This window comes from Aphidius gifuensis, linkage group LG3 (genome assembly GCF_014905175.1).
Source record: "Aphidius gifuensis isolate YNYX2018 linkage group LG3, ASM1490517v1, whole genome shotgun sequence".
Classification (NCBI taxonomy): domain Eukaryota; kingdom Metazoa; phylum Arthropoda; class Insecta; order Hymenoptera; family Braconidae; genus Aphidius; species Aphidius gifuensis.
In genome coordinates this window covers 8,131,328-8,155,138 of record NC_057790.1, presented here as the reverse complement: position 1 = coordinate 8,155,138, position 23,811 = coordinate 8,131,328, and the positions used below count along the sequence as shown (strand labels likewise).

Here is a 23,811-nt window from a genome sequence, read left to right as displayed (position 1 = left end):
TAATCATTATATCTATTTTTATACTAGATGACTTTAATATTTTTATTTTTTTTTCAATTAAATTTTATAAATATATAATAATTTGATAGTTCAACTTGAATATTTGACATTTAATGAATAATTATACATTATATAATATATCAATCAGTATTATCGTATATCATATAATATATACAGCATATGAAGATTTACATTATTATCAATAACAAAATAAATAAGAATTGAATAATTCAAACTAAAAATAAATAGATTTTAAGAATAAAGTGAAATGAACACAACAAATACATAATGACAAAAATATTTGAATAATTCAAATTGCATTATAATTTATTTAAAATATGAATATAATGACTAGAATTTTTCCTCGAAATTTTTAAGATAACAAGAGAGACACGTCATAATGGAAAATATACAGTTTATTAATATATACAGTGTTATCGTATCAAAATTCCAATAATGAAGATAACAAAAAAAAAAAAAAATTAATCCGGGAAAGTAGAATGGAAAAACCCAAAACTGTGACAGAAATTCTGCAATATTTACTAAAACAAATATGAACCCGTAGTTAGTCACATATAAGGGTAATACAAACTTTTTTTTTGACCACTCATGTCATTTCACTTATTACTTTCAACTTTTAAGCATCTAAGCAGAAGGCTGTTTATAAATTCAAAGTTTAATAAATAATTTAGTTAAACAATCGTGGAGCATTATTAATATTCCCGAATATTAAATTTGTTTAATTTTTATTTTTGTTTACTCTATTTGTCTTGATATTTTTCATCAATTTAATCTGTCAGAAAGGTAAGTAGTTAATCTATTGATAATTTTTTTATGACGTACTTTTTTTTTGTTGTTGTTTATTAATTAACTTATTTATTTATTTATTTAACTATTTATTTATTTATTTATTATTTATTTGTATGACTTTTTAGTTGTTTTTCAGTCCCATTTGTCCTTATAATAATCAAAAAACTTTATATTATTTATTTCAATCTTTAAGACAATATAAAACTCAATTACGCAATACTACCAAAAGTTTATTGTGATTTTTTTTTTTTTTGTGAACGGAAAAACCCATCCAGTGACTCAATATGTAATGGAGAAAGTTTAAAAAATACAATTCAAATGCAAATTTGAATTTTTTTTTTTTTTTTTTTTGCTTTTAAAATTTGTTGATTATATAAATAAATTTCAATAAATTACAGGGTTTAAAAATAAAACTAAAATATTATGTTAATTTTTATTAATTGAGATGTAATATTTAACAAAAAAAAAAAGTCAATAATAGTATTAATAAGTTAATAAACACAAATGTTGATAAATTGAACAAAAAATAATATTCATTAAATTTTTTAACTTTTAAACTGCAGTATTTTTGAAACTGTATTTAAACTGTATTTAAACTTTTTAAACTATATTTTAAACTTTCAAACTTATTTATATATAAATATATATATCGAGAATTTATTTCCCGCCAATTTTTAAATACTTCCGCGTTTATTTATAAAAAATATAAAATGCAAATAATAATCGTATTATCCTCATATTATTATTTTTTTAAAACACCAGTCAATAAAAAATGAAAATTAATTAGTATTATCATTTGAACCAGTATTATCAATGGAAGTTTTTAATAATTAATTCCATAATTGACAATTCCATATATCGAAAATTAAATTTAAAAAAAATTAAAAATACATAAACCAATTTTAATTTTACATATAAAAATTATTAACTGTTAGATGAATATCCAATCTTTATCAGTGCTGTTATAATGATAAAGTAAGAAAAAATTAATAAAAAAAAAAAAGTTTTCATATTACCACAATTATGGATTTGGGTTTTTCCCTGATTTCAATGTTAGCTATCAAGCCACAGCGTGTCGCTGTAAGCAGTCTTTATTTAGAGTGGTATAAGCAGAGTGCTGTCTGTATCGAGCAAGTAGCAACCTTGGGGCGTCATCTTGTTTTTCAGTCACACGGTTGTTCTCACATGAGTTGGGTCGGGCTGAATTTATTTTAATAAATATTTGTTCTACATAACTGTTATTTATTATCATTAAAAATACTGATAGTATATCATTGAAGCCCTCGCTTTTAACTCGTTTTAACGACAAAAAACAAAAAATAACACGTATACAACAAATACAAGAAATAATCACAAATTAAAAAAAAAGAAAGTAACTTATTTGGAGTAAAAAAATTAAGTATTGTGAAATTGGATATAAAAATATGACCTACAGTTATCGCGTGATAAAAATATATAGTGATTATAATATAACATACAGTTTTTTGTAAAAAAGACATATTCAAGTGATTTTAAAACAAGAAGAGAAACACATTTTTTCTATACTTCCTCTCACAAAATAATAAAATTAAAAAAAAACTATTTATTCCCTCGAGCCCAAAGAAAAATAATATCTGTTATTTTTGTTAAAAAATTTAATGCAAATAAATTTTTAAAATAAATAAATAAAACAGCAAAAATGTATCATCAAAATAATAAAACTGTCAAAGACAATACAGATAAAAATGTTGCAGATATTGATGAAAATAATCAGACTGATTCTGGTGTTATTGTCTCGGAAACTATAGATTCATTTGATGATATTGAAAAAAGTGATTCAAATAATTTAAATGATAAAATAAAAGAAAATTCAACATCATTTGATAAAGTATCTAGTGAAATCAATCAGAATATTGATACAGAAAAAATTCATGAAGAAATGAAACCTGACAGTGGATTTATTGACAGTATAAGAGATATGAATATTAAAGATGATAATGTAAATAAAGTTGGTACATTAATTGATACACAAAGTAAACCATTTACTGAGCCAATATTAAGTAGTTTGAAAATTAATAATCAACATGAACAACAATCAAATGAACACTGGTTTTGCCAAAATGACGATGGTGACACGTGAGTTTATTTTTCATTCAATAATTAATTTATTATATATTTGAAGTCATTTATTTTAGGTAAAAATCAATATAATACAAGTATTATATTGATATAAATAAAAAAATTAAAATAACCAAAATCATTTAAAAACAATTAATGTCTACAAGAGAATTTTTTGTAAAATCCAATTCAAAAATAAAAATAAAACATTATTATTATTAAAAGTTAATATGTGATAAGATAATGATAATAAATATACATTTTTTTTTTTTTTTTTTCATTTAACCTAATATTTATTAACATAAATAATAATTAAAAGTAAAAATAAACTACTCGTAAAAAAAAATTAAAATTATCATCAAAATATTGATATAAAAATGTATATATATATATTTTTATCATTTATAAATTATTTAAATGATGTTGATCACTCAAATAATTTGCGTATTAAAATTTCATAATTAATCTTTTATATTTTATTTTTTCAGACAACTTCATATTGCAATAATTCAAGGCTGGGAAACAGCAGCATTAAAATTAATATCATTTGCACCATATCCAATGCTTTTAGATATGAAAAATGATGATGGACAAACACCATTACAATTGGCTGTATTAACAAATCAATTAAATATTGTTAAGAATTTAATATTGGCTGGTGTTGATCCAATAATTAGAAATATCAATGGTGATACAGCATTGCATTTAGCCGTTCGTGCTAATAATATTGATTTAGCAGTTGCAATAACTCAATCAATTGAAACATTTGGATGTATTAATTATACAAATTTTAAGATACCACTATTACAAAATTTAGAACAACGAAATTATCAAGGTTTGTTCAATTATATTATATTATTTATATACTTTTTTATTCACATCAATATTGACACAGCATTTTTATCATTTTTTATTTACCAACCGGGGAAATACCCTTTACAAATCTATTGATTGATTCGATAAAGTAATAATTATAATAATAATAATATCAACTTGTTTTAAATGTAACCATTATTATATTTATTTTCTGAAGTTTATTTTTGTTACTGTAGTTTTATCACCAGACTTGTATTGAAATATCAAATAATAGAATTTTTACATGGTGTCATCAACTTGATGATTTACAAAAGCATTATTTTAAAGAGCGATATTAGCACTATAAAAAAAATTTTAATCTCAATTACCTTGACCTCAATGAATTATATATTCTCATGGCTTTTTAAAACTCACATATTTTATTTTTATATTCATTTCTCATTTGGAGAATAAATAAAATAAAAATGTTATTTTTTCTAACTTTACTTATCACTATTCACCAATGAACTTTAAAGATAATTTTTCGAATATAATATTCTTTTTATATAATATATTTATATAAAATAATAATTAAAATAATTACTTATTTACTCATATTGATTCATATTAAATGAAATTTTTAAAAATTAATTTAGTAAAAACAAATTTTTATTGTCGTACGTGTCGGGGAAATTACGCTGTTGCAATTGAATACCAAGAAATTATTTAATATCTGGGATTTTCCCAGAGATTAAAATACTAAACTAATAATATCGATTGAACTCAATTGATTGTTTAAATTAAATACCAAAGATAAAAAAATATTTTTTTTTTCCTTATTTATGACTAGTCAAAAAAAACAAAAATGTTAACAATAGTATAACAAATTATCTTTTTGATATTCTAATCTAATGATTAATTATATTTTTTTTTTCCGTTTAAAAGTAACAAAAGATTATGTTTTCATTTTAATTTTTTATGAGTAAACATAAATTTTGGTAAAAAAAAAAATATATATAATTAAATGAATTGGCAATATTTTAGTGTTGCATATATTTGTCACTTGTTACATCATATTTAAACTCATGTAGACATAAAAACACCAATGCTTTTTGATATTTAAAAATATACTCACAAGAACATTTATTCTATCTATTTGTGATCAAACTCGACAAAACTGGGGAAAGCCCCAACAAAAGCGTAGACTCTCAGGGATCACTATATACACTGAATTATAAAATAAACAGTAAAAAAACCCATTTATCATTGAGCATGTGTTTAAACTTTCACCATCAAAATTAAAAATTAAAATTAACACTTTAACTTACACTCACAATGTTTTATTGATTTAAAAATCTTTTTTTCTTTTCAAATATTTCTTTTGCTAAAAATTAATAAAAAAAATTCTTTATATTTTATTTTTGATAAATTTTTTACTTCATTTTTATTTAAATATAAGTAGAATGAAAGAAAAAAAAAACAAAATATTTGGGTTAATTTTATGAATGGACAATAAAATTTAAAACCCACGCCAATGAAAGAAAATAATATTGAAAAAAGAGAAAAAACATTTAAAAACATTGCATGTACATATCTGAGTCTGGATTTTTAATTTAAGATTATTGCTTTGATCGTTGCAATCCAAGTTTGGATCCCGGGAGATCAGCCAAATTTTTGACAGTGATTCACCAGTGGCTTCCTAGTTCCAACAATAAACCAACTATTTTTATTTTTTATTATTATTTTTCTCAAGCACACTGAAAAAATGAAACGTATTTTAATATAACTCACTAACTAACAATAATTATGTTAATAAAATTGAACATTGTCCTCTGATATCAACAGAAAAACACATCAGCATTTTCTGGGAAATTTGCATAAGCTATTTAATTTTTTTATTTTGTTTTAAATATAAAGACATGAAGTTTCATTCATGTTTTCTGAATCCAAAAATAAATCCTCTAGAAATGCACAACATATGCTCTAAATTATCAAAAAAAAAAAAATGTAAAAAATTTTTCTCAATGTTTTTAAATCTTATTATTGTTAATTAAAGTAATTAATAATTTTAATATTTTTCTTTTGTTACAGGACTAAACTGTTTACATCTTGCAGTTGAAAATAATTCAGTAGATATGGTAAAATTTCTAGTTACACTTGGTGCAGATATAAATTCAGTTGAATGGATATCTGGTAAATCATCACTTCATTTAGCTGTTGAAGCTGGAAATAAACAAATTGTCACGTGTTTATTGAGAAAATATACGCCTATTATTGATTTAAATCTTATAACATACAGTGGAATGACAGCTTATCAAATTGCATGTCTTAAAGATATTAATATTGCTGAAGAACTAACGAAATATGGAGCCAAACCAATTCTATTTGATTATGATTCAGATGATGATGATGATCACCATCATAATGACGATGATGATTCTGATGATTCTGATATGGAACAAAATACTTCATTTGTTAATGATTTAAAAGAATCACAACAACGATTAGTTTATACTTAAATTATGAAATATCATTTTAAATTAAATAATAAATAATTATAAATTAAAACCTTTTAAATTATATATACCTATGTGCAATGAAAATTTTATTATTTTAAGAAATATTCGTTATTAAAATAGTACAAGAATTAAAAACAGTAAATGTGGTTCAAATTGGCACATTTTTTTTTTTTACTAAAACTTTTTTTTTAATAATTTAATTACTTTTTTTTAATAAATTACAATTTTTTAATTACAAAAAAAAAAAAAAAAACACTTTATTTTAAGTTAAATTTTCCATTGAAAAAAATATATACATATAATTGATTATATTGATGGATTTTGGACTCAAGTTGATGATGACTCGCACTTTATTATTGTTATCTGCATGATTGGTTCATTATTTGTTCTTAAAAAAATTAAGTACGTTGTTTTGACCACATACCCCATATTTAGACTGCATAATATCGATTAATTTTAATTATGATAAACGATGTCTATATATTTTTTTTTTTTAATTATAAAACTAAAGAAAATTTTAAACAATAAGCCCAATTTTACAAATAAAATGAAATATTCATTATATATTTATAAAAAAAAAAAAACTAAATTTCATTATTGTATATATATGTCACTGACCATTTAACTGTTTTTATTATTGTTATTATCATTGATAATAAATAAATAAAAAACTATTCTTTGACATGTGATTATTTTATGGCATCAATATATTTTAGTAAGTAAAAAAAAAAGTGTTAGTGTTGCAACGACAATATTTTTAATATTTTTTTGTTACAATAATGTTTTTTTTATTGGCAAATTTAATTTGCAATTTTTAAATAATTTTAGTATTTTTTGTTCAGATGCGTAACTGTCGGGGAATTTTAGCTATGGTGATTTGATTTTTTTTTTATATTTCGAATTTTGTCTACGTTTGTGAATTTCGATGTTTATATTTGGAACAGACGACGGCTTTAACTGCTCAACGATGTCTACTCATTTTTTGTTTTGTCTTAAATAGATTTCTATTTTCGTCTTATCTACTCGTTTTTTATTTTATATAAAATATTTTATGTTATTATTACTATTATTTATTAATAATAATACAATGACTTGTCAGTTACAATAAAAAGAATTTTTTTTTATGCTTTTAGGTGTATAGTGAATTAGTATGTGTCACAACAGCTGAATAATTTGAAAATAAATTTATCCAGTAATCGGTATTTCCCATTTGTAGTTTCAAAAAACCGCATTAAGTATTTTCATTCATGTAATTTTACAAACTGTGCTAATATTAGCTGTGTTTAAAAATTTACACAGAAAAAAAAAATGTAAAATTTACGCATTTAATTATTCACACATTTGAATGATGAATGAATATTTTTTTCATTAAATATTTATCGTATTTTAATGCTTTTCATTTAGTAGATTTAAGTTTTTTTTAATTTTGTGTACAAACACTTTATATAAGGAACTTTTAAAATTTTATATCTTCATTTAGGTAAGGAAAATAAATATATTTTATTTATTGAAAGTTAATTAATATAAATATGTTAAACATTTAATCAAAAATTATAATTTAAAATGAAATTTAGGAATCAATACTTAAATTTTTATTTAAACTTTAGTATCTAAATAACGCGACAATTGAAACTATTAATTATTAATTATATAGTAATTTATTTTTTACTTATAATTTAATAATGCATTATTTTAGTTTCAAAAATTTTAATGTTATTGGAATTTGAATTTAAAAAATAAATAATATTCTAAATAAAATTGAAAAAAAAAATTGCTTTCGGTGAAAATTTAGATGTTTATAATCTTAAATAAATAATCTTAAAAATCTATTTGTTTATTTTTTAAGATTATATGTACATGGTTTTATTTTTTTTTTTTATTTCTAAATTACATTGTGATTTGTGATGTTGATATATTTTTAAACATTCTAAGTTGTTCTAAGTTACCTATATATATAATTCATTAGTTTTCAACTTATCTACAAGATGGAGTTGGTTGTACAAAACTTGAGGCATCTTTTTTTCTGTTTTTTTCTATAAAATTGTATAAAATTCTCGTGGCTTCTAGAGCATTCTATGTGACTGTTTTATACTGTGAATATTTTTTTTTCATCACCCGGTTTCATTCAGTTTCATTCAGCATTTAGAATAAAAAACGAACCGTTTGCAAAACTACAATAATTTTAACATAACAAGCCTTTAAACAACACCATTATATCATTCAAAGCAAGACAATTTATTTAATAATAAATAAAAATAAAAAATTTTTCAACAAAAGTGAAGTTTGATTGATAAACAATTATTTTTTTTGGTGTATAATTTATTGAGAAAAAAAAATGGAGCAGGTAAATTATATTATAATTAAAAAAATATATCAATTGCAAAAAAAATCACATATTTTCAAATATCTAATTCTAAAAATTTAATTATAAAAAAAAAAATTAAAAGTTCAAGTATGATAATTATCGAAAATTCTAGATGTTTTTTTTTCTTCAATTTTTGTATATAACCTAAAAATTTATTTAACCTTATTTATAGAATAGTCCATGAATCATCAATTTTAAAAATATTTTTACATCATTATTTAAATAATTTTTTGTTTTTTTTTTTTAAATCAAGGTATCAGCATTGAAAGACAAAGGTAATGCAGCACTCCAAGAAGGAAAATTTGATGATGCTGTCAAATATTACACCGAGGCAATAGCCTTAGATGGTACTAACCATGTACTGTATAGTAATCGTTCAGCAGCATATGCAAAAAATGGTAAATATGTACAAGCATTAGAAGATGGTGAAAAAACAGTTGCCCTAAAACCAGACTGGGCCAAAGGTCATTCACGTGTTGGTAGTGCATTGAGTTATCTTGGAAGAATGACTGAAGCTATCAAAGCTTTTGAAACAGCTCTTCAATTAGATCCAAATAATGCTCAGTATGCTGAAAATTTAGCAGATGCACGTGCTCAAAAAAATCAAAATGCAATGCCAAATCCATTTGCATCACCTGATCTTATGAATAAATTACGTAATGATCCAAAAACAAGTGAATATTTTAAAGATCCATCATATTTACAATTATTAAATGAATTAAGAACAAATCCAAATGCATTAACATCAAAAATTCAAGATCCAAGAGTTTTAGCAAGTCTTGGTGTTTTACTTGGTTTTAATGCAATGAGTGGTGATGATGAAAGTATGGATATTGATCCACCAACAAAACCAACAACAGAAACTAAAAAAAAAGAAGAACCTAAAAAACAAGAAGAAAATACAAATATGACACCTGAAAAAAAACAAGCAATTGATGAAAAACAAAAAGGTAATGATGCATATAAAAAAAAAGATTTTGATAATGCATTATTACATTATAATAAAGCAATTGAACTTGATCCAACTGAAACAACATATTTATTAAATATTGCTGCTGTTTATTTTGAACAAAAAAATTATGATAAATGTATTGAACAATGTGAAAAAGCCATTGATATTGGACGTGAAAATCGTGCTGATTTTAAATTAATTGCTAAAGCATTTACTCGTATTGGTAATTCATATAAAAAAATGGAAAATTGGAAACAAGCTAAAGTATATTATGAAAAATCAATGTCAGAACATAGAACACCAGAAATTAAAGCATTATTATCAGATATTGAACAAAAAATTAAAGAAGAAGAAAAAAAAGCATATATTGATCCAGTAAAAGCTGAAGAAGAAAAATCATTGGGTAATGATAAATTTAAATTGGGTGATTATGCTGGTGCTGTTAAGCATTATACTGAAGCTATTAAAAGAAATCCAGATGATGCTAAAATATACAGTAACAGAGCAGCATGTTATACTAAATTAGCTGCATTTGATTTAGGATTAAAAGATTGTGAAACATGTGTTGAACTTGATCCAAAATTTGTCAAAGGTTGGATAAGAAAAGGTAAAATATTACAAGGTATGAAACAACATAGAAAAGCTGCTAAAGCATATGAAACTGCATTATCATTGGATCCAAATAATGCTGAAGCTGCTGAGGGTTATCGTAGTGCATCAATGTATCATGATTCAAATCCTGAAGAAGTCAGAAAACGTGCCATGGCTGATCCAGAAGTACAAAGTATTTTACGTGATCCTGCTATGAGAATGATTCTTGAACAAATGCAAAATGATCCAAAAGCACTTCAAGAGTAAGTTTTTTTTTTCTTTTTTTTTTTCAATTTTATTAACTATATAATAATAATTGTTTTTTCTCTTTTACAGTCATCTAAAGAATCCTGCAATTGCTGAAAAATTACAAAAACTTTTGGAATCTGGCTTGATTGCAATTCACTAGAAGAAAAAATATCTTTCAGCATTTTCGTTTTTTTTTTTTTTTTACACAATGCTTTGGGAGTTAATAAAAAATTAAAAAAATAATATGCAGTTGCTTACCTGAAATTGAACAAGTTGTCATTAATCAACAAATTTATTTTATCTAGTTTATTTTCTGGATAAATAAAAAAAATAAATGCAAAATATTTCCAAGAGTATCATAAACTTGACATGAAAAAAAAAAAATCTGAAATAGTATAATATAAAGAAAATAATAGTTAATTAATTTAGCATTAACGAATTATGATTGTATTAGTTTTCAGCAACAGTTGAGATTTTTTTATAACTTTCTTAAAATCATTCGTACATGTAACTTTTTTTTTTTTTTTTTATGAGTGATGTGACAACTTTTATTTATGTAAAATAACAGTAGATATTTCATGATAAAAAAATCAATAATTCAATAGACTATAAGTGCTTCATTGTGATGAGATAATTTGAAATACATTCGTTTACATTTTTTCATCATAAAATTGATAGTAATTATTTATTTGCATGAATTTTTTTTTATCGTTTCAGCTCATGGTTTTACAAAACTAGGTCAAATTGCTAATGAGTGATTTTATACCTTTTTTTTCATTGGCTTGGAAAATAATTAATAATAAAAATAAATTTAACAATTATCTGATTGGTAAATAAAATTTTTATTTCAAGCTGAAGAGATAATTTTGTTTGATAATATTTTTTCTTTTTTTTAAGCTGGAGAATCAATTGTTTAGAAATATAAAATTCATAATTTTTCATCAACTTAGAGAAAATGAATTCGCAACTTTGGTATTGATAATAAGAAATATGTGTTTTATAGAGTGAATTTTGGAGTTTAAGAAATATTATAACGTGAAGTAATTTTTTTTTCAATTAATAAATTGAGGATTGATCAATTAATCTATCGCTGATTTTGGAACTTAAGTTTCTGCACTAGGCTTTGATGGTCAATATATAACGTAGAGTAAAGAATATTAGTATTAATACATTATAGTCAACTTAGTATTTTTCATAATTAGCATGCTACTAATCATTTATATCTGTAATATATCCAATGTGTCAACGTGTAAATATTGAAAAAAAATTCAGTTGCCAACGCACATTAATTTTCTACTTATTTTGTTTTTCTGTTTATTATTATTAAAAAAATAACAATCAAATAAAAAACAAATTCATTCATTAAAAACCAACGATTATCCAGGTAAAATTTAACAATTTTTTATTTTTTTTCATTTTATTATTATTCGACATACATTGACGAGTCATCGTTGAGGTTATATATTTTTCTTTTTGCTCTATTATTATCGATTATTAAATTTGTTTGTTATTCCAGGGCAAAAAAGGCTGCATGTTCAAGTGAAGATAATTTTTTATATAAATTCGACAATATGAAAGTTAATCCTCGAGTTTTTTTTGACATTGAAGTTGGAGGACTTCAAATGGGAAGAATAATATTTGAATTGTATGCTGATAAACAACCAAAAACATGTGAAAATTTTCGTGCATTATGCACTGGTGAAGCAGGAATTGGTTTAACAACTAATAAACCATTGCATTATAAGGGTACTATTTTTCACAGAGTTGTTAAAGATTTTATGATTCAAGGAGGTGATTTTTCAATTGGTAATGGCACTGGAGGAGAGTCAATCTATGGAGGAACATTTCCTGGTAATTTTAACAACTTTTAGTTTAGTATTTTATTTTTAATCATTTTACTGATACAAACTATGCTTATTTTTTTCAAGATGAAAGCTTTGAGTTAATTCACGACAAACCATTTCTTTTGTCAATGGCAAATCGTGGAAAAGACACAAATGGTTCGCAGTTTTTTATGTGAGTAAAATTTAACAAAAAAAAAAACAAAACAAACAAATCATAAAACTAAAATGTTTTTATCTAGTTATAAGACAAGAAAAAAAATAGAAAATTGATTTCTATAGGTTGCGATGAGTAAATTAAATTTGTTAAATTAAGTCATTTATAAATTGGATTACAAAGAACTTTAGAAAATTATCAAGAACATTTTTTTTTTTTAAACAATAGTAAAAAATTAAAATGGATGCTAGAAATTTTTTATAGGCATCAATGGATGTTAAAATCTTAAGGAATGAATAATTTGCACAATTTTTGCATAATCATGAAAATGTAGTTCATGACCATCAGGGGGGTCAACTCTCATCACTTCTACAACAACTGAAAATATATCCAGATCTTTGTAGACATCACTATCGTCCTTCTTAATTTAATTTTGTTGTTGTAGTACAACGCAACCAGCACCTCATCTTGACAAGTAAGTTAAATTTATTGAATTTTTTTAATTTTTAAATAAATATACATTTATTTTTCAAGCTTTTATCAACAAAAATAATTAATAATTAAAATCACTTGAACAGTTTCAATCAAAGTATCATATTTTTCATTGAAATAGAAAATTTTTAAAAATTTACATATAACATGTAAATATAATTAAGTAAATTTTTATAAAAGTTTTTTTCATTTATATAAGTTTTATAGATAAAAATGATGTCTTGTAATTAATAATAATTTCTATTTACTTTCCAGTATCCATGTTGTCTTTGGCAATGTCGTATCAGGAACTGAAATTGTTTCACATGTAGAAGGATTGCAAGTTGATCGTATGTCGCGACCACTCACCGATGCCAAGATTGTTAACTGCGGAGAACTTGTTCTTAAAATCAAATCAAAATGTAACTTGAAAAAAAAAAATAATAACAATTTAATTACTGTTATTTTATACTTATAATTATTTTTGTTTTTTTCAGCAAAAAAGAAAACCAGAGATTCAAGTGCTTCAGATTCATACTCATCTGATGAAAAATCAAAAAAACGAAAAAAGCACAAGAAAAAGTATTTAAAATTTTAATTAATAATATTATTTCATTGATATTTTTTATTATAATTGTTTTATTTAATTTCTTTAGTAAGAAACGATCAAAATCCAGTGACCGAGAAATTGATAATAAATCTGAAGAGGAAGAAGATGAAGAAGAGGACAATAAAAACCGTCATCCATTAGTGTCAGTAACTAAAATTGATCCTGATGAAATACCAGATGTACCGGCAAATAAATTTTTGTTTCGTGCTGGGCCAACAAATAATTCAAATCAAACTGAGTATAGACAAAATTTTGGTCGTGATCGTGCACGAATGAATCGTCATAAAGGAAATGGAAGAGTATTTAAAGGCAGAGGAACATTTGTAAGTTAATTGCATTAATGATGATTATAATTTAAAAAGTGTTTTTGTAATGCTAATTTTTAAATGTCAATGAATTTTTAGAGATATCGTACTCCATCTCGCAGTCGTTCACGTAGTGGAACACCACCTCATTGGAAGCAAGCTCAAAATCGTACAGTAAAACTCAATGATTTGCAAAAATCTGATGATGACGATCGTGATAATCTTGATAATCCAGCTCCTCGACGATTCGTTGAAGATCCTGAAAAAGAAGATGGACAAAGAAGATATCGTAGACCTGATAATGAAAATTACAATAATTACAATCGAAATCAATACAATAATGAAAGAAATTTTGATAGATATCGTAGAAATGGATCGGGAATGCAACGTCAAAATAATTTCGATTTTCGTCGAGGTCGTGGTAGATCACGTGAACGAAATTGGGTTCAAGGAGGTAGATTTGGTGGACGTAGAGATTCACGAGATCGTGGTAGACGTCGTGAGAGATACTCAAGAAGTCGTGATAATAGATCAAGAGATCGATCATCACATGATCGTCGAAGTCGTGAACGTAAATCACGTAAAAATGATAGACGTTCACCACGTCATTCAAGCAAACGAAGTTTATCACGAAGTGAGGGAAAAAATGATGACAAAAAATCAACAAAATCATCACCAGATCGTTTTGAAAGTGACAAAAATACTAAAATTAAATCAGATGAATCAAGTAAAAAAGATGAAAAATCAAGAAAACGATCAAGAAGTTTTTCAAGTAATAGTAGTCGTCGTTCCAGGTCTCCAAATAATAAATAATCTATCAATAATAATGATGATGATGATGATAAAAAAAAAAACATTTTTATCACTTGAAAATAATGGATTCTCTGAAAAAATCGTTTTAATAAATTTTTCATCAATTTTTTTTTCATTTTAAAAATTGTAAATCTATAATGGAGTTTAATAAATTGTCTCACAATTAATTTATATATTTTTTTTTTTTGATTATTTCAATTTTATTGAATACAAATGCAAGAAAAAAATAAAAATAACAGGCAAACGGAATGAATAACAGCAAAACAATAATTGTCAATACATATTTTTAACAATTATTGTTTTTCAGATTCTTGCTTGAATTATAGTATCTCAATTTAAGGGGTTAAAATATTTGCTCGTAACACAATACTATAAAATTATCATCGATGTTAAATAAAATTTTAATAGATAAAAATCATAATGTAGCATCAACAGTGTTGGACAAAGTTTTTTTTTTTGGATTTTGTTTTTACCATGGATTTTGGCCTTGTTGTGGTGGTTGTTGTCCAGGAGGATATCTTGGAAATGTTGCGTAGGGATTGTGTTGGTATGTTTGTTGAGGTGGTTGCTGATACGGATAACTTCCTGGTGTATAGCCTCCTTGTTGCATTGGATACGGCATAGTTGCATATGGATTATACGTATTTGGCATTGGTGGTGGTACATATGTTGGATATGGTGTTGCTGGTGATGCTCCATAAGGCACAGGCATTGCTCCAGTATACTGTGTTGGATATGGTAATTGTGGAGCACTTGAATCAGTTTGATTACTTGGTGATGGAGCTGATGAATGATGTGATGGTATTGTTGGTGCTGATGCTGGACCCGCATGACTTAAATTTGTTGTTAAATCTTTCATTAATTCTTCTTTTTCAGTTTTTCTTGCAAAACAAAAATCTGATATTTTATTTTGAAAAACAACCAATACTTGTGTTAAATCATTATAAAATTTAGCTCCTTCTTGAAGATTATTTTTTAATTCTTTAAATGCATCATATGCTGATGCTAATTTACAAAGCATTGTTTCTCTTGAACTACCACTACCAGATTGTTCTCTTGTAAATTCAGAATGTGCTGATTGTATATTACTTATAAGATTATCTTGTCTTACTGAACTATCACGTATTTGACTTGTTAATGGACCATAAATTTTACCAATATTTTCAACAGATAAATTTGGCTCATCAATAGCACCATCTTTAGCCAATGCTGATAAAAATGATGATTTCATATCAAATGATGTTGATTTTAATTCACTTTCAATAACATCACGTTCAGCTTTAAGTGTTTCAACTTCTTCCATTAAATTTCTTAAATTTTGTACAGCACGACTTTCTTGTACAGCTGATCCAGATGGTATTACTGTTGATAACTGATTTTCAGCTAAACTCAATATTTCCATACCTTCTTTATTATTATTAAACTTTTCACGTACAGTTTTATCAGCAGTAATAGCATTATCAATAATTAAACGATATTTACCAGCATTTGAACGTAATTGTTCAGTTAATTTATCACTTGGTGTTCTTGTCCATTTTTCTTTGAATTGTTCTCTCAATTGATTATCTGAATCTCTTTCTTCATCTAACATTTTAATTGTTTCATCTAATATATCACGATTTCTTTGTAATAAATCAGGCAATTCATTCATTGATGTTTCAAGTGCTTGTATACCACCAGCATTTCTAATAAATACTGCTTTTTCAATTAATGATTGTGGTACTTCAGTACCACTTTTATCTTCAATTGCTGCTGGAAGATTTAAACTTGCTAATACAGTATTTAATACTTGTGTCATTTCACGTAATTTTGATATTTCTGTATTAACAAGTTCAGTACGACGTACTTCATATGATGATAATGCTTGATGTACACCAACTGGTAATAAATTATCAAATAAATCTTTAAAATTACTACTCATTGGATTATTAATTGGTAATAATTTTGCAATAATTGCTTTACCAATTGACTCTAAATTTTTAATATCAGGTATTCTTTCATGATAAATAAAATCATTATCTTTTTTAACTTCATTTAATCTTCTTTGTGCTTTATTTGCATATTCTTCAAATAAATTTGTTTTATTTGATCTTGATTGAGCTGCTTTAAATAAATCAACAGCATATTCAAGTCTTGCTATTTCTTGGCCAATTAATTTATTTGCTTTACATACTGATGATTGATATAATTCAGCCATTGCACGATAGCCAGATTGTTTTGCTGTTATTAATGGTACCCATTCTTTATCCCAAAATGAACGAAATATTTCTTTTTGAAATAATTTTAATGCATCAGCATATAATTCTTCAGCTTGTGATGCTAATTTTGCAATAACAAGATCTTTCATTGAATCATGAATTGCTTTGTGAACAAATATTTCTTGTGCTTGTGCAAGCATCAATGCTGACAAAGCTGCTAATGTGTCTGGGCTCATGTCAGGTGTTGGTTCTTGTTGTATTGCCAGCATAACATTGCCCTTTAAATAATTATAAATTCCAGCTGATTGCTAAAATTATTAAAATTAATAAATTTATTAATCTAAATTGAATGACTCATACTTATTTTAAAATTTATAATAAATACGTACTTGAAATAATTTTGCAGCAAGCTTGAGACTTTCATCACTGTCGAGCGATTGTGTTGAAGCAACTGAACTTTGTAATGCAGCAATATTAAAAAGTACACATAATTTTTCATAAGTTAATGTACTTATTGCTGTAAATTGAAAACAAAATTAAATAAAATAAAAAATGTTATTAATAAATTGTAAGACTTTCAATTGATATAATTGGCTACTTACTTAAACTCAATTTACCACCAAAAATTGTTCTGTCAAATGCATCTTTCCATTTAAATGGAATTTGAAGTTCATGAATTGGTATTTTACCCTCAAGGGCACAAAGTTGATCATAATAACTATAATATCAAAAAAAGTAATGATTTCATTGTATAATTTAATACTCAAAATATTATTACGAGAAAATTGATGAATCTATCAGATAAATTATAATAGTCAGCAAGAATGAATGACTCATACCTGTAAATAACTTCCAATGAACTTTCATATTTTTCAAATGCTCTCCACAATGCATTATTTCGTAATTTTGAAAATTCAGTTATTGCATCTGAATAATCCTTTGGATTTGTACTTGAATTGTAGGTTGATTTTATGACATTTGTCAAGGGTTTTATCACGTCAACATCAGATGGTTTTTTCAACGGCACAGCAATTAATTCGGCCATTTTGATATCGTAGTTATTTATTTTTTATTTTATATAAGTGACAGATAAAGATTGAAGCTTAAATGCTTGATAAAAATAATTTTATACAACTGTAAATTATAAACTGCGATGTAACAATGACACCATCAAAATTAAGTTTATTTGCTATCAACTTGTGAGTCTTGCACCATGTCCACAATGTGTTGTGACTGTGGATGTATCATGTAGGATTTGTGAAAAAAAAAAAACTCGTTGTCTTTCATGATTAATTTATTAAAGGCGAATTTTCATCTGTTGCGATCATAATGGCGTATATATAAAGCGACAGGTTCGTTGACGCCTTTTTTTTAAAAAAAAAAGAGAACTATTCAACTATTTGTTAATCGATAAATAAACAATGAAATAAAAAAAAAGTATACAGAAATTTGAAGTTAAATAGTAGTTTTGAAATAACCCAACATGTTGAAGTTTAAATGAAGTTGTTTTTAAGGAAAATTTTAATTATAAATTAAATCGATAAAAGAAAAGCATTTCGATTTTAATAGAGATATAATTTTCAATACAAAAAAATTATTTAATTCTTTATAAAAAATAAAATGACTAATAATATAGCATCATAACAAGTTAAATTTCAAGTATTAGATTTGTTTTTTGAATTTTTTATTTATTTATTATTTAAAAAACCAAAAATAGATTCATTTTTACAATTGTTTTACAGTTGTTATTAAAAATCATCAAAGTTAATTTGTACATAATTTGTCACTTTAATGTAAATGTATAAATAAATGCATTTAATATTAACATTTTTTTTTTTTATTCTTATTTAATTATGATATTAACTATTTATATTATTTCCTAGCTATCCACCTATGGGAATTAAAATACATTTGAATTTTCCACATTGATACAGAGATATACTGAGTGATACTCATGTTATCAATTGAGTTCCATCAGCAGAACAATCTGTTGAAGAGGATGAAGTAGCGATCAATGGGTGTGTGATTGTTGGAATCTGATAGCAGGAAGAATTTAAATTTTGTTCTGGTTGTTGTTGTTGATTAATCATCACCTGTCCATAAGAGAATTTGTAAGATTTCTCGTATTCACAAATTATATTTGTAATTTTCATTCTCACATCAGGCACAATATGAGGAGGAAGTTCTTTTACTTGTGCAGCTACTGACTTGAAAAAAAGATCAATTGGATCTTCTACTGGTCGATTATACAGCTGATGCAAAGATTTATACAATTTTACATTGTCATTTGGTAAAATATCATCAGATTTGCTTATACGTGTTGATGAAGAATTAACAGACGATGAAGACAAATGATTTTCGTATCGTTTTATTTTTTTAGGACATGGTTTTATCAGCTTTGACATTTTTAATAAGTCATTGCCATTTTCTTTGTTACCCAAATATTTTTTATGATTGTCAATATCATTATTATCATCATCATCATCATCATCATCATTATCACCATCGTCATCATCATTATCATCATCATTTACATCTACATCTACATCTACACACTTTTTTTTTCTAAAATTCACTAAATCATCTGGGACAGGAGTAACATCAGTAGATGACCTGTGAACAAAAGTAAACAAATAGTTAATATATTACGATTTAAAAAATTATAAATTCTTACTTTTTTTTTGGATTTTCAATTGTCTCTAAAAATTTTAAATGAGCTTCTAATAGCCATGGATGTTTTTGAGCTCTTCGTGAACCTGTACCAAGTCTTTTTCTTCTTTTATTGTAAGTATCACGTATATTTTTCCATCTGGCTTTCACCATATCTACTGTAAAAAGTATGTAAAATTATAAATTTCATTCTACAAAAAAAAAAAAAAAAGCTAGGATATGTTTTATTTAAATTGTCAATATTGTTCAATTGATATTGTTATGAATAAATAGTGAGGTTACATATCACTTACTGGATTTATCAAGAGATGTAGCAATATCGGTCCATAATTGATCTTTGTAAACTGAATTTTTATATTTTTTATGAGTTAACTGGTATAAAGCAGGCTGATCACGAACTGAGTCAACAAGTAGTTTATCTTCATTTGATGTGAATAACATTGTTTTTAAAAAATGATGTATCCACGTCCAGTCACAGTCCAGTCATCAATACCAGGTAAATACTGATTATTATTTATTACTGTTATTTACTGCCACTCTGACAGTTCAACACTAACACTGTTACAAACATTGTTTATGATTTTATGTATGTGAGCGAAACGCTAGGCGTCAGAACGCTCGACTCGAAATGAAGGAGCATTCAGACGTGGCGTTCGGACGCACCTAGAAAACCGTATATTGATAATATAGATTTTTTGTTTCGATTATTGAGGTCTTTTTTGATTGTGCTATTCCTAGGTCGAATTATTTTGTTATTATTTTTTATTGAATTATATAAGTATAATAGAAACTAATTTTTGCAATGTTATTTTGTTGGAATATAATTTTGTAAGAATGTCATTATAGTTTGAAAAATGTTGTCAAAAAAAATTTTACTAGGAATAATTTTTGTTTTTAAAATAAATCAAATTAATAATTTACTTATGATATTTTGTTGGTTATTGTTTTATTTGATTAAATTTATTAATTAGGTTATATAAAAAATATTCATAAATATTCGTATTTCAGAATTTAAAATAATAATAAGTTATTTAAAAGTTAGAAAATTTTAAAATTCGAAATGCTAGAATCATTATATAGAGTGGCAATAAAACAGCTAATGTCCTGTTTAGATAATAAATAATTAATTAGATCATCATTGCATCCAAAGAATACTTTCAATTGTTTGATATATAATAAATTTATTGCCGATATTATTTTATAAGTATATATTAAACATCATTCGACATTCATATTTATGATTTAATTCAGTTAATTTTAATTTTTTTAACAATAAATCCATTTCTCATCTACTATCCAGTTAATCTTTCCAGAATATTGACATATACATTAACCCAAGAAATGAAAAATTATCTATTTGCGTTTTTACACCGACGTATATTTTTATTATTTAAAAACGATTTATTTTTGTTTACTAGTTGGCCTGTCTCGTACATTGCATGTTGATGAAGACAGTAATATTCCACTTACAATAATTGGTTTTCGCACTTGTAGAATTTATGAGTAAGCATATAAATTTGTAATTTAATTTATTATTTTTTTTATAGTATATTGAATGATATTTAGTTGATAAAAAATCGTTGAAAATGCAGTTAGTCGCTAAGTAAAAATTTTAGTTATTTTCCAAATTAACGATGAATATGAACAATTATTTACGGAATAATAGAGTTCAACCGTTGATTGGCCAACAGCCTTTATTAATTCCTTTATTTTCTTCCAATGATATCAACAGTAAACAACAGAGAAAATTGCGGAAGGTATTTACATTTAAGTTAACCAAATTCGTACGAAGTTGTTTTTTTGAATTAAATTCATTTCAGAATGATGAGAGTTTTCACAATATTATTAAACCAATTATTACTGTTTCACAATTTTTTGGAAATTTTCCAATAAATGGTATTCAACATTCGAAACCGGATGAATATGTTTTCGAGTTTACATCATTAATTACATGTTATTCTTTGATGATCATTACACTTATTGGTTGTAATTTCATTTTGATGCTGTTTGGAATAATCAAAGCTATTCATTTTACAGAAGGTAAAACGTATTCAATTCAAACTTTAAATATTTTTAATTTTTTTCAAAAATATTTTTAGTCAGTTGTCGATGAGGTCAAGGCTTCATTTTTGTTTTTACTTTTTTAGAAACATTTTTTGGAAAGTTATTAGGTACCGTTTTTTTGGGATACAATTTTTTCGTGCAGCTGATAATATTTTGTAAATTGCCAAGTTGGATTAAATTGCAAATAAATTGGCAAAAAGTTGAAGAGGAATTGGACACGTAAATATATTTCAACGTTATTTTTATTCAAAAATAATACTGCTATTACCTAAAAGTTTTTTTTCGAAAAATGTTTATATACTTATATATACTTTTATTATTTTCAGTTTTCATCAAACAAAATTTCGTCTACGGTTTAAACTACAGAAAATTGCACTAATTTTGTTTTTACCTGCTTTAATCGAGCATATCTACAGTTATGTATATCCATTGTCTGGAACAACATCAGCTGAAGAATATTTTCGTTTATGCAGTAAATATGTTTTATCAACGATTTTCGGATCCCTGGATAAAATATCAAACAGTTGAGTGTATTGATGAGTGACTTGATCAACGTTCCTCGAACGGCTTATTAATTGATTTTTTTTCAAATCATAGATTATCAATTCTTTTTTGGCATATTTTTCTCCATTTTACGTACCATCGCGACATTTACTTGGGTTTTTTGTGATCTCTTAATAATTTTGGTACAAAAAATCTACGGAATAACAATTGTATTTAAGTATTATTTACCATACAATATTTATTTTGATCATTGATACTTTTAATTTTTATTTTTCAGGTATCAATCGGTCTTGCAGAAAGATACAAACAACTCAATGAAATTGTTAGATATAAAATTACAAATAGTTTAACAGGAAGAATCAATTGGCGAAAAATAAAAGAAAAATATGCCATCATGAACGAACTTGTCAAAGAAACAGACGATATCGTTTCACCATTAATATTATTATCATGTACCATGAATGTATATATGATTTGCGTACAAACATCAGAAGGAATAAGGTATTAACTTGTAAATTAATAATTATATATTTCTAAAATTATTACAGATAAATGATTGGTGTTCATTTTAGATCAGCAACAACTGAGACAAAGATCTCAATATATCATTGTTTGTCACTTTTGTCAATTGTTTTACGAACAATGGCAGTTGTCTTATCAACAGCTAGAATTGATGATGAAAGTGGACATGCATTATCAATATTTGCCCGTTGTCATCCATCAGTTTTTATCATCGAGGTTCGTTGATATTCTTTCCATCATACCGCATTCAAGATTTGAATATACTTTTCTTTCGATTAATAATAATCAGTATATTCTTTATATTGAAGGTTATTTGGATGCAACAGAAATTGTCGATTGATAGAGTTTCTTTTACAGCAATGAAGTTTTTTCCAATGACTCGTAAATTTATATTGACTGTAAGTATACATATATACGTATGTATATTCTAATATATATTTCGATTACATGTTTATACAATTGGTTTCAGATCGCTGGGACAATTGTTACATATGAAATCGTTTACATGCAGTTTCGAGGGATTCATTAAGATCAATATAAATCGCTAACAATTAATTTATTTCATCATTAGAACAACCGAAAAATATACTCCAAAATCAGTATTATATAAAAAAAAATATATATTTTAAAAGTTAGCAACTTTTTCGTAAAAAAATCTGTATATTATTGTCTCATAATTAGAGTTGCTCACGAGACGAGATGTTTTAAGGAATCTTGTCTCACCCAGGTAGGAGTTCTCGGGCTTGAACAACTGTGCCAGGCTTGTGCGAGGGTCGTGTATCGAGCCTGGGGAGCACAGGCTTGACACAAGCTTGTGCCCATTGTTTTCTCCGGCCTTACACGAGCCTCGTTAACACAGGCTTGACACAAGACTTTCCCCGTTGTCTTTAACCGGCCTCACACAGGCCTTAATAATTCAAGCCGGTGTCAAGCCTGTGTTTTTTGTTTTCCCCGGCCTCACACGAGCCTCGTTAACACAGGCTTGACACAAGACTGTCCCCGTTGTCTTTAACCGGCCTCACACGAGCCTCGTTAACACAGGCTTGACACAAGACTTTCCCCGTTGTTTTTAACCGGCCTCACACAGGCCTCAATAATTCAAGCCGGTGTCAAGCCTGTGTTTTTTGTTTTCCCCGGCCTCACACGGGACTTGACTTGTGCATATATTCAATTAAAAAAAAAAAATAAATTAATTAGATCTATAAATTGTAAATAGACATTTTAAATAAAAATTATTAGGTTTTGACTATCGTGCCAGGCTTTTACAAGGACTGTGTA

General features: G+C 25.4%; 6 protein-coding genes across 7 annotated transcripts; 4 read left to right on the top strand and 2 right to left on the bottom strand.

The window, feature by feature from the left end:
- Window positions 1–1,947: 1,947 nt before the first annotated feature.
- On the top strand, window positions 1,948–6,640 carry LOC122851834 (NF-kappa-B inhibitor cactus-like). Its single transcript, XM_044151304.1, has 3 exons — window positions 1,948–2,925; window positions 3,396–3,742; window positions 5,794–6,640. The coding sequence occupies exons 1-3, from the start codon at window positions 2,489–2,491 to the stop codon at window positions 6,219–6,221; spliced, it is 1,212 nt and encodes a 403-aa protein (XP_044007239.1). The 5' UTR covers window positions 1,948–2,488; the 3' UTR covers window positions 6,222–6,640.
- Window positions 6,641–8,268: 1,628 nt separating this feature from the next.
- Window positions 8,269–10,733, top strand: LOC122851830 (stress-induced-phosphoprotein 1). Its single transcript, XM_044151302.1, has 3 exons — window positions 8,269–8,565; window positions 8,840–10,392; window positions 10,466–10,733. The coding sequence occupies exons 1-3, from the start codon at window positions 8,557–8,559 to the stop codon at window positions 10,536–10,538; spliced, it is 1,635 nt and encodes a 544-aa protein (XP_044007237.1). The 5' UTR covers window positions 8,269–8,556; the 3' UTR covers window positions 10,539–10,733.
- An 867-nt stretch (window positions 10,734–11,600) lies between these two features.
- Window positions 11,601–14,743, top strand: LOC122851831 (peptidyl-prolyl cis-trans isomerase cyp11-like). Its single transcript, XM_044151303.1, has 8 exons — window positions 11,601–11,762; window positions 11,895–12,229; window positions 12,307–12,394; window positions 12,822–12,851; window positions 13,124–13,269; window positions 13,345–13,429; window positions 13,504–13,780; window positions 13,862–14,743. The coding sequence occupies exons 2-8, from the start codon at window positions 11,950–11,952 to the stop codon at window positions 14,573–14,575; spliced, it is 1,620 nt and encodes a 539-aa protein (XP_044007238.1). The 5' UTR covers window positions 11,601–11,762; window positions 11,895–11,949; the 3' UTR covers window positions 14,576–14,743.
- A 257-nt stretch (window positions 14,744–15,000) lies between these two features.
- LOC122851829 (programmed cell death 6-interacting protein) lies at window positions 15,001–18,078 on the bottom strand. The gene is made up of 4 exons (XM_044151301.1): window positions 17,613–18,078; window positions 17,376–17,491; window positions 17,163–17,290; window positions 15,001–17,081 (listed from the first exon to the last, which is right to left on the bottom strand). Exons 1-4 carry the CDS (start codon window positions 17,816–17,818, stop codon window positions 15,045–15,047), a joined length of 2,487 nt encoding a protein of 828 aa, XP_044007236.1. The 5' UTR covers window positions 17,819–18,078; the 3' UTR covers window positions 15,001–15,044.
- Window positions 18,079–18,418: 340 nt separating this feature from the next.
- Window positions 18,419–20,053, bottom strand: LOC122851828 (putative uncharacterized protein DDB_G0287265). Of its 2 annotated transcripts, none has more exons than XM_044151299.1 (3): window positions 19,737–20,052; window positions 19,448–19,601; window positions 18,419–19,386 (listed from the first exon to the last, which is right to left on the bottom strand). In XM_044151299.1, the coding sequence occupies exons 1-3, from the start codon at window positions 19,882–19,884 to the stop codon at window positions 18,726–18,728; spliced, it is 963 nt and encodes a 320-aa protein (XP_044007234.1). In that variant the 5' UTR covers window positions 19,885–20,052; the 3' UTR covers window positions 18,419–18,725. The 2 variants fall into 2 exon arrangements, with proteins under 2 accessions (XP_044007234.1, XP_044007235.1); XM_044151300.1 differs by having other exon boundaries at window positions 18,424–19,386; window positions 19,448–19,598; window positions 19,737–20,053.
- Window positions 20,054–22,406: 2,353 nt separating this feature from the next.
- Window positions 22,407–23,106, top strand: LOC122851827 (gustatory receptor for sugar taste 64f-like). The gene is made up of 4 exons (XM_044151298.1): window positions 22,407–22,512; window positions 22,584–22,749; window positions 22,842–22,931; window positions 23,003–23,106. Exons 1-4 carry the CDS (start codon window positions 22,469–22,471, stop codon window positions 23,060–23,062), a joined length of 360 nt encoding a protein of 119 aa, XP_044007233.1. The 5' UTR covers window positions 22,407–22,468; the 3' UTR covers window positions 23,063–23,106.
- Window positions 23,107–23,811: the final 705 nt, after the last annotated feature.

Bases quoted from the DNA above. Each gene is read 5' to 3' on its own strand.
- LOC122851834 (XM_044151304.1), top strand. From the start codon at position 2,489: ATGTATCATCAAAATAATAAAACTGTCAAAGACAATACAGATAAAAAT. The intron at 2,926-3,395 runs GTGAGTTTATTT...TTATTTTTTCAG, and splicing joins CAAAATGACGATGGTGACAC to ACAACTTCATATTGCAATAA. The intron at 3,743-5,793 runs GTTTGTTCAATT...CTTTTGTTACAG, and splicing joins AGAACAACGAAATTATCAAG to GACTAAACTGTTTACATCTT.
- LOC122851830 (XM_044151302.1), top strand. The intron at 10,393-10,465 runs GTAAGTTTTTTT...TCTCTTTTACAG, and splicing joins GATCCAAAAGCACTTCAAGA to TCATCTAAAGAATCCTGCAA.
- LOC122851831 (XM_044151303.1), top strand. From the start codon at position 11,950: ATGAAAGTTAATCCTCGAGTTTTTTTTGACATTGAAGTTGGAGGACTT. The intron at 13,270-13,344 runs GTAACTTGAAAA...TGTTTTTTTCAG, and splicing joins TCTTAAAATCAAATCAAAAT to CAAAAAAGAAAACCAGAGAT. The intron at 13,430-13,503 runs GTATTTAAAATT...TAATTTCTTTAG, and splicing joins CGAAAAAAGCACAAGAAAAA to TAAGAAACGATCAAAATCCA.
- LOC122851829 (XM_044151301.1), bottom strand. From the start codon at position 17,818: ATGGCCGAATTAATTGCTGTGCCGTTGAAAAAACCATCTGATGTTGAC. The intron at 17,291-17,375 runs GTAAGTAGCCAA...TTCAATTTACAG, and splicing joins TGGTGGTAAATTGAGTTTAA to CAATAAGTACATTAACTTAT. The intron at 17,082-17,162 runs GTACGTATTTAT...TAATAATTTTAG, and splicing joins TTGCTGCAAAATTATTTCAA to CAATCAGCTGGAATTTATAA.
- LOC122851828 (XM_044151299.1), bottom strand. From the start codon at position 19,884: ATGTTATTCACATCAAATGAAGATAAACTACTTGTTGACTCAGTTCGT. The intron at 19,602-19,736 runs GTAAGTGATATG...TACTTTTTACAG, and splicing joins TACATCTCTTGATAAATCCA to TAGATATGGTGAAAGCCAGA. The intron at 19,387-19,447 runs GTAAGAATTTAT...TTTTGTTCACAG, and splicing joins ATTGAAAATCCAAAAAAAAA to GTCATCTACTGATGTTACTC.
- LOC122851827 (XM_044151298.1), top strand. From the start codon at position 22,469: ATGAATGTATATATGATTTGCGTACAAACATCAGAAGGAATAAG. The intron at 22,513-22,583 runs GTATTAACTTGT...TGTTCATTTTAG, and splicing joins CAAACATCAGAAGGAATAAG to ATCAGCAACAACTGAGACAA. The intron at 22,932-23,002 runs GTAAGTATACAT...AATTGGTTTCAG, and splicing joins CTCGTAAATTTATATTGACT to ATCGCTGGGACAATTGTTAC.